The 9,808-nt window shown below is 41.5% G+C and overlaps 1 protein-coding gene across 1 annotated transcript in view; it reads left to right on the forward strand.

The window, feature by feature from the left end:
* TMEM70 (transmembrane protein 70) overlaps positions 1-9,355 on the forward strand; it is an 88,529-nt gene extending 79,174 nt beyond the window's left edge. The window contains exon 3 of the mRNA XM_069621216.1: positions 6,464-9,355. Within this exon, the coding sequence (XP_069477317.1) occupies positions 6,464-6,909 (446 nt within the window). The 3' untranslated portion in view covers positions 6,910-9,355. The remainder of the gene's footprint in view (positions 1-6,463) is intronic.
* Positions 9,356-9,808: the final 453 nt, after the last annotated feature.

Genomic DNA, 9,808 nt, shown 5'->3' on the forward strand with positions numbered 1-9,808 from the left:
CAACTCGAATTTCATACTCAAAATTATGTATAGAATTGCCACGTTGCAATTGCAAGAATATGTAGAAAAACGGACGTCTATACATCAACAACAATCTGGCTTTAGGGCTTCTCACAGTACTGAAACAGCTATGCTGGACCTCCAAAATCATATGTTGGGAGTGATTGATAAAGGAAAAATAGGGATACTGATGCTGTTGGATCTCAGTGCTGCTTTTGATCTTGTAGATCATCAATTAGTAGAGGCAGTGAGAGATAACGTGTGCTGCTCTGAGGTAGCTTTGGAGTGGTTAGTTTCCTTCCTTACAGACCGCCAAGCTAAAGTGCATTGGGGGAATAATTTTTCATATTCAATTTCAATCCTCTTCGGAGACCCTCAAGGTGCTAGTCTTTCGCCAGTGTTATTTCGCATTTATATGCGAAGTCTGTGTGACAATCTGGTGGAAGCCGGAGTGTTTTTTTACCAATTATGCGGATGATATGTCATTGAACTAAATGGATCTTATTCTAAGGATAGTGAGATGATTGCAACAGTGTATAGCAAAATTAATGAATGGATGCAGAGAAATTGGATGTGTCTTAATGATACTAAAACTGAACTTATGCTGTTCGGGTCCAGTCAAACTCTAATTAAGTTGGGGAACGAGTATGAGATCTTTAAGATTAACGAAGCCAAAATCCAGGTATCCAACCAGGTTAAAACTTTGGGAATGATGGTTTACTCTTCGGTTAATTCTGAAGCAAAGGTGAATTGCCTGCATAAAAATACAGCTTACCACTTGCGTCTAATGAAGGCTATTTGTCAGTATTTAGATGAAAGCAACATAGCCACAATAGCTAGGGCTATAGTGCTATCAAGATTGGACTATGGTAATGCCCTTCTCATTGGTGCAACTGCAAAGGATCTAGCGAGATGCCAAGTCATAGAAAATGACACAGTGAGGATAGTGAAGAAACTAAGGAGAGGTGAGCACATTACCTCAGCTTGAAGATCGTTACATTAGGTTAGGGTTGAAGAGAGGATTAAGTTTAAGGCTATGGCACTTGTTCACAAGTGCCTGTTTGGAAAAGCTCCTTGCTATCTAAAAAAATCGCCTGGAAATGTACATCCCACAGAGACAGTTAAGGTCAGAAGGCAAAAGTTTGCTCATAGTGCCTAAACACAAGCTCAAGACAGGTTTGGGTAGATCATTTGTAGTGTTGGCATCACAGCAGTGGAACAAACTCCCTTTGGAACTCAGATTGGAAGGAAATCACTTAAACTTTAGAAAAAACTTGAAGACCTACCTGTTTAAATGACTCATGACTCTTTCGCTTGGTGACAATCTGAGAAATAGAATATAGAACCAGTAGGGACATGGTTTAGCCTTGTTGTTTTTGTTGTCTGTATAACTGTTGCTGTGTTTGTAAAAGCGCCCTGATGCCTGCGGGCTGCCGGCGCTATATAAGCTGACATACATACATACATACATACATGCTGTACAGGGGTCCCATCAGATCTCCGAAAACCCTCTTCTCTGCCACCTTGATAACTCTGAATGTACTGTGGCGGTTACATACGCAGAGTCAGAATAAATAGTGCACCAGTATGCCTCATCAGTGTCCTGATAAATTGTTGAGGACCCATCAACAAAAAGTACCTAACCTCCCTCCAAAGTATCCTCCTTAACACTCGTCCTCTCTGCCTCTTCTCCCTCCTATGTTGCACAATTGTGGAAAAAGTAATACGGTTTCACTGGCTCAGCTACAAATGGAACAGGATTGACCAGGTGAAGCTGAACGGGATGTATAGATGCATTTGATCGAATAAGCTCATAACCCAACACTTTTTGGGGTCATCAAAGTCACTTGGACTTTTTCAAGATTGCAAAGAAAACATGCTCTGTGTACAATGTAGCTGGGCAACACATACTAATGGTTGAAGACTTTTTTAAATGGCTAAATCTGTTGCTGCTAATGCTTGCTCACAAGGAAACTGTCCCTGCATCACTGGGTCTAGTATTAGTCAAAATGTGCGCCCCACCACCTTTTAAAAGTCACCAGCCGCCACTGCCCGGGCCCAGGCTGCTTGGAACATTCCCAGATATATGATCTTTTTGACAGTTTTACAGGGGTAGTGTTGCAGAAACCTAATTCAGCAAACCAAAAGGTTTGCCATATCCCCTCTGGGCATCCCTTCTCTGACAATCCTTCTTCAGAAGGAACAAAACATTTAGAATTTGCAAATTGGGCGGTATACCGTCATTTCAAATGAAGGTTATCATACAGTCAAAACAATATTGTGACATCTCTAGGACTCTGTTTTTATAAAGGTCTTTCTCTTGTTTTACTCTGCGTGCCAAATCAGGTTTGGTTTCTTTGTAAGCCGTCCTTTGGCGCCTGAGTGTCTGGTTGGGCAGGATGTGAGGGAGGGGTTTTAGGCCCCCTGCACAGGGTCTCCTTGGAGACCCAAGTTGCACTCTTGTTTGATTGGCTAGGTGACTGTCCTGCCAGGACAACCACCCTGCTGTGTGATTGACAGCCAGGCTGTGTGAATGGGGGGAAAAATGCATAAAAAGCATGTCTCTGGGACTTGGAAGGCAAAGTCGCCACTGGATCGAGAGAACCGAAAAGAAGTTGACGGAAGAGGACTACTGCAACTACTGAACCTCCCAGTGAAGCCCTGCTGCGTGTCCGAATCTCCTAAATGTCGACAGAAGTTCTGCAAGGAATCTTCTTCCCTTGAGCTGGTGGGACCAACCAGTTTGCCAAACACCAAGCAAGGCCTCCCTCCCCTAGTCGAATTTGCTGTGCATCGCTGCAGGGAACCGGATAGTCGGGAGGACCGGACCCTGTTTGGGTTTTAAGGAGCACTCTTTTATTCGTCACTTTGCCCTGCTGCTGGTTTCTTCCCTGGGCAGTGCAGGACCCTCCAGTCTTCCTCCTTCTTGTCAGTCCGACAGTCGCTTCAGGAACCGTGAGCCTGCAGGACCTTCCAGGACTTCTGCCTCAGCTACAGCATTCTTCTTCTACTAAGGTACTGTTCAAATCCAGTCGTTTGTTCCGTCCGACCGCGGTGAAAGTGTTTGAAATCTTTCGCTAATCCGAGGGCTTGTCCTTCTCTACTCTTTTAAATAACTTTTCTTCCGACCAACTTTGTTTCGAACTCTTAGCAAAGACTTAACCGCGAACTACTCTGAACTGTGTGATCCTCTGCAAAGACTCTGAAGCATTAACATTGGCTCAGGCCTATTGATTTGAATCCTAGTTGTAGTAAGCCTTTTCTAGATTGCCCTGCCTACTTACTTGTTGGTGCTGCTTGATTTTGAATAACTCCCCCCCCCCCCCGACCCCTTTTTAAATTGCTCGAGTGCCATTTTGCTCACACTTCATTTTGAGGTTAACTTGTCCAGAATATTCATTGGGTGGTGTGTAGTGTATTAAGATGGTGATTTTCTGCTGCTTTATACTAGTGAACTGTTTTCTAATTGATGGTGTAAATAAATGTATATTCTTTTACTCAGAAACCTTGAGTCAGTGTTTGTTTGAACCATAGTAATTGCTGTTCTTTGTGTAACTTCTGATACTGCTCACTTACTCTTGATATAAGTCTGGCTGCTCAGCCATCGCTACCAATTTACTGTGTAGTACAAGCTTGTACCAAAGGTGAAATTGTATTTGCACTTGTAGTCTTAATTGTGTGTGGTGTTCCCAAAGGGTACTACATATGATTCTGCCTAACACTCTTCCCTATTACTTACTACTGCCATGCAATTACCACAGCACGTGGCATACCCCCTCTCACTGCTAGTGGAGTGTGAGGTGGGCTGCTACACCCTGCTCAACAGCTGATTCCCATTCCCCTTCATCGCCTACTCCTGTTATCACTTCAACTGACACTTCTTCAAGCATAGAGGCATACTCGGCACTATGATAGGGTGCCAGCTCCCATTCTTCCTGATCGAGTCCTGTACCCATAGCAATGCAGCTGTTCTCCAGGTCCACATTTACTTGATAATTGAACTGGTCCATGTCTCAATCATCCTTCCTCTGCCCGTCTAGTCACTTCTTCCCGCTCTTAATTTCTCTGCTGTCGTAACAGCACTACCTCTTCCTCAGCTAGCCTTGGCTCTGCTTCCAATTTTTCCCACTCAGTGCCTCTACTGCCATTTGCTGCCTATCGGTAAAAGGCATAGTCTTCTCTTTTTCACTCATTCTCAACCCTTCACCTACTCTTCTGGCTGCTGGCCTCACTCTCTCGTTCCTCCACCTTTTAATCTTTCTGCTAACCTAGCAGTCCAGGGAGTTATTCTGTTCAAGCTCTCCATTCTCATCCTTTCTACAGCCCTAACCATTAAAGGAGTTATCCTTCCAATTTCCTCAGTATCCGTTTTTCTAGGAATTGTAGCTGATGGAGGCATTTACCTGTGTTCGTCTCGCAACCACTGGAGGGGCCACTGGAGAAAATGGAGGTTCGAACTCCGGGTCTGTATACCCTTCTGCAGGTGATAAAGGATAGCACCCATATGAGGGCGGTGCGGCACGAATTCCAGCACCTGCCTTTTTTCAGCCCGTCCTCTGGGTTACATGTGGTTTTATCAAATTGTTATAATGAAAACCTTATCAACAAAACATTTTTATCGAAAAAACATTGATTTTCTATTTTTCCCTTAGGTTTGGAGGGGTCATCCTCAAATCCTCCCAAGCCCTTCGCTACCCGTTTTTACCCTGTTCCCCACCCCCACATACATTTTTACAAAAAACGTGTGTGCTTTTTTCGTTAATGGTTTGTTGTAAAATGCATTTGTTTATTACATTTTCGGTAAAATCACTGTTTACCCTCCTCCGAGTCTTTAACATTATGGGTTGTCCCGCCTTTTTCATACATTCTCCATAGTTGAAAGATGTTTAACCGCTTCTTTAACTTTGAGCCCTTGTGCCTTGTAGTTGCATGTTTTCCAATATCCCCTCATCATAGGTCCCCTCGTGCTCTAAAACATTTGTGTACAAGCGTGATACAAATAAAATATCATATCCCCTCAATAAGCCAAGGATTGAACATTTTACCCTTTGTTTCCTGCAACCATTCCAGATGGTATTTTAAAATCTTCACCTTGCATCCAGGAAGTACTTAACACAAATGATTCAGCTGAGTCTCCCTACTCCAACCCAATTTAGTAAAAAGAACACCAAAGCCGAATCTACAGCACAAAATGTCCACCCAAAGAGCCCCCACTTTTACCCCTTACTGGTTTTGTAGTCTTCCCCCACAATCACGCACCTTACTCGCTTTCACCACAATCGCTTTCCTTCGCCATTTACTTTAATTGTAAATCTCACTCTTACACAAAAGACAGCATCTTTGTCCAAAAAAAAAGGTGCCGGACAATATCTCTGAGATATCTCCTTCACTCGAGCATAGAAGCGCAATGATTTCCACTACAACACCACTGCTCTCTCTCTCTCTCTCTTCATCACTAGTATGGTAGGCTATTTCAAAAGTGACCAAATATATGTTGATAGAATGATTCAGTAATGCTAGAATATTAAAGGTGCCGTTGTGGCAGTGAGCTATTGATTGTAGGTTTAATCGGTAGGAAGACATTTCTTCTCCTGAATAGTGTCGGCAAGGTACATGAAACACCTAGAGTGAAGGCACACTTTTCTTTATTTCATCTAGAATTCTGTCAAGGCATCTTTTGTTAAAATGTAGAAATTTTAGTACAAATTTGAGCAAATGTATCTATTATGTGACGTATTTGTAAATGTTTGTATTATTATATTTTGTGTATGAAAAATAGTATTTTGTTTATGTAAAGAAAAAGTGATACTTCTGAGGAAGCTGTCATTTATTTTACATAAACCATAAAAAGATAAATAAAAGTGGTACATTCCACGTTGGAGAGTGCAGGGTGGTTCCCTCAAGGTTTTGAGACATGCATTTGCAAGTTACAGACTCAATTCTTGATGGGCTAATTATCCGGCGCCAGTAATTGGTGACCATTGGAACGTCTAAGCAATAAGCACAAATTGCTTTTTAATGTTTGTTTCCCGGATCCGAAACTAGACCATACTGTGTTCCTTTTTGTTATGCTGTTGTCCACACTGCCCCTCTCATGACAAATCTGTCTCTCTCATGGTTCTTTGCTCGATAAGTGTACCAAACAGCCCAAATCTGCAATTGTACTTGAGTGAATCCAGGAAGCGAGTTAGCATCTAAACTCTACCACAAAGGTAGAAAGAAACGTTTCTAGCTGTATCAGGTTCGTTCAGTCCTACTACTCTTTTTCTACACACTGACTCAATCGGTTTTTACCGTTTGCCATCTTGGCGTGCTACATTTCCACAAAACATTAAAGCTACCATGTCAGGTTCAGCTTATCATTTAAGCTTGTGGTTGTAAGAAGACCATCTGAAAGAGCCACACGTAAGGCAAATTGAAAATGCAAGGGATACTAATCTGTTACCCCTTTCTTTTCTTTAAGGTGTGAAGATTTTCTCCTATTCTACAAGCCTGTTCACCCTATGCGTGATGCCCTACGTCCTGTCGAAGTCTGGCATTGGAGTTGACAGCATTGCCCTGCAGATTGCCTTTTGCAGCATTATAGGATTCTTTACCTTTGTAACTCCATGTGCTTTGCATCTCATGACCAAGGGCTATGTTATACGCCTGTATCACAAGTTGGAGACTGATAGCTACACTGCCGTTACCTACAACATGTTTCTTGCTGAAAAGAGGACTGTTTTCCATCAACATGATGTTAAGGTTCCAGGTGTCAGCAAGATGTTCACTACATTTTATGCAGGAAGTAAATCGATGCTCGTCAATCCAATGTTGTTTTCCACTCCTCATGAATATAACCATCTTATGGGCTATGACAAACCATTCTCTTTTGACATGGAAGAACTGAAAGAATCTAAGGACAATTAATAATATTAGAAGATTGCACTTGGGAAGCTGTGTTCTGTTTCTTTTCCTTAATACATCTGTGCCTATTCCTTAATACCCTATGCATAGGTCTAGGGTATTACTTGCAAAGTACGCATTCCAAATTATTCACTAATTGACCTGCAAAATGTACACGTGTGACAATGAAAGTTTAGAGTAGCACATCCAGTTTTCCATTAAAACAGTAGTCCTATATTGCATCCTCTTTCCTCTGTAAGTTTGGTATGTCATGCCGGGAAAATGCACAGGCCCATAGCACTGGCTGCACTACATTAAAAAAAAATTAGCAGATGCATTTGTCGAACACACCTGCATGCATTCCTCCCGAGCATGCCCCCTGTCGACACCAGCTAATCCCTTTCACCACCAGGATTGGACAGCAGCACTCAATGTAGTGTGCAAAGTGCATGGACATATTTCTCCTTGGAAGCAATGATTGCTTCTCAGCTTTTCCTCTGACGATTCACAAGAAGGACTTCAAAAACTGCTGGTGCTGCAAGCCAAAGTTTTCATTTGGCTAACAAGGATTTACACATGCACTAACATGTCCCTATAGCTCTGCTGTTGGTTAGAGTATGCATGAATACTATTCTAGAATTTGCTTATCAAAATTCAAGTCTCCAAAATATCTACTGGCAAAAAGCACCAATAATAGTCCTTCGAAAAACACAATGTTGCAAAAAGTGAAAATCAATTAAAAATAAAGCAGTCCAGACATCAGACTTCTCCCTCTGTTCAAAGGGCAGCATCCCTGGTCCATACTGTTAGTCTGACAACCCTACCACCGACAGTGTTTCTTTCTCCTTGTCCCAGGTAACGCTGGAAACCCCTCAAATCCCAGCTTCTGATATAGTGATTTTGAAGTTTCCCTTGGGTTTCCAGAGTATCACACGCCAATATCGAACCTATGTAACCGGCCATGGAGTATTGAAAGATAGCTGGCATAAATTAATTGTGACATTCAGGATTCTGCTTTCACTAAATCCATCTTCAACTTCTTTAATGTCAGTGGATGGGGGGCTTTGTTATGATTTTGAGACCACATGGGTATTTTAATTACCTCCACATTTTCAGTTAACCCTAATTTCTTTTAGCTTGGACTATCGGCTTGAAAGAAAGCACGAGAACGTTCATTTAGCCTTTAGTTTCTTTCCAATGCACCTGCCTATCACTAAGAATGGAAACCCACCAATTTGTTTAATGGTCATTTTGTGACCTATCAGTTTAACATTTTAATTTTACATTGGCAACAGAGGTGTGCCTGAAACCGTTGATGAAACAGTGTTAGCCGTCCATGGTTTTATATCCTAATGTTAATAGGTGTGTACATGAAATGCAGTTACAAAATAAAAAAACATACATATGTGGATTCTCCAGGTGACTGAATTGTACGACTAAGCTCTAAACTCGATAACAAGTGAAAACATTGCTGCAATAATACACAAAAAGGTGCACCAGCAATGCTCCAAGATCATTGGCAAACATTAGATAATCAAAGTTATTGAGAGAACTTTGAGCAATTACTGGATACAGTAAAATGAGCGTCATTTAATTTCCAGCACCACATTGTTATCGATCTGCAACAATTTCAAAAATAGAAACCCTGAAGCATACACAGAAGTGGAGATGCTCCCTGAAGTGTGTAATACCGTCACGTGAATGCACAACAAGGTGACCCATTGTTTGCTATCCCTTCAAGTACTCCGTCGCAAACTCGGGTCGAATGTCTCTGCATGCCCGTTCCTCATACTCCCTATTTGGGGCTCCGAGTTGCCATTATTACCGATAAATACTGACAGAAAGGAATATGTTACAGATGTGTATTTATTTATCAAAATCAAGGGGGCAGAGGGTCGAACCTGTAAAGCACTCAGTGGGTTGGCTCGCCATGCGTTCAATCGTGCCTGGCAACCTGAAAAGGGTGAACAAAGTGGACCATTTAATTTTTAAGCTATTATTAATTCTTTAACAAGACCAAGATTAACGGCAATGAAAGGCAACGGTTTTTTTTATAAATCTTTTTTTTTTTTTTTAAAACCCTTAAAACTGAACTAGGGTTGATTTGAAAGAAGTGATCTCTATTTGAGTCCTGTATTGTTTGTGGTTTTTAACAAACGTGCATGTGTGTTTTGGCAGGTGAACAATGGGAGTTTTGATATGCTGGAGCCTCGCTGCATGTGGGGTCATTTGATTTTGCATTAAAACAATAGAAATGTTTGCTAATGCTGCTGTTGGTATTCAGCCATATAGTCTGGGGAAAACGATTTCATATTCATCTCCCACTATCCAGAACTTTACCACATATTCTAAGACCGGAGATGTATATTCATACCATTACTAAAATATGTTGAGGCTGCTGTTTAGTAGTGAAACCCTATTTGTTGCTCCAAACCATCTTTTTCCACCAATAAAATGACATGGAATCGCTGCTGCTTGTAAAGATGTGCATGATGACATAGTCGATTTGCAGTTTTCCAGCTCCATATGTATCCTATATGCCTTTAAGCAAATGGTAACCCATTTTGTATTGAAGAATGAAAGGGAACTGGAATTGGATGTGCAGCCGCCCAGCTCTGTGCATGCCCCACTAAAGACTTCCAAAGGCACATTTTTTTTCATTTTAATTAAAAATGCTTGTTGCAACTTTGAATTTTAAAGAAAGAAAATCAATGTAAAGGATTACCAATAAAATGAACAAAGTCAATATGTATAAATGCAGATGGAAGTGTTCAAAAAATAAATCGAGCCTTAGCCTAGCTGTCCCTACTCTAACTAGCTGTGGTGATCTAATGGGGAGTTGGATAGTGTAAATACTTTGATGGATTTAGTGTGTCCGTCATGCTGACTCGCTCCTCTCCCATTGTTTACTCTTTCTTCCGCT

Source organism: Ambystoma mexicanum, chromosome 5q (genome assembly GCF_040938575.1).
Source record: "Ambystoma mexicanum isolate Mex_15411 chromosome 5q, UKY_AmexF1_1, whole genome shotgun sequence".
Lineage (NCBI taxonomy): Eukaryota > Metazoa > Chordata > Amphibia > Caudata > Ambystomatidae > Ambystoma > Ambystoma mexicanum.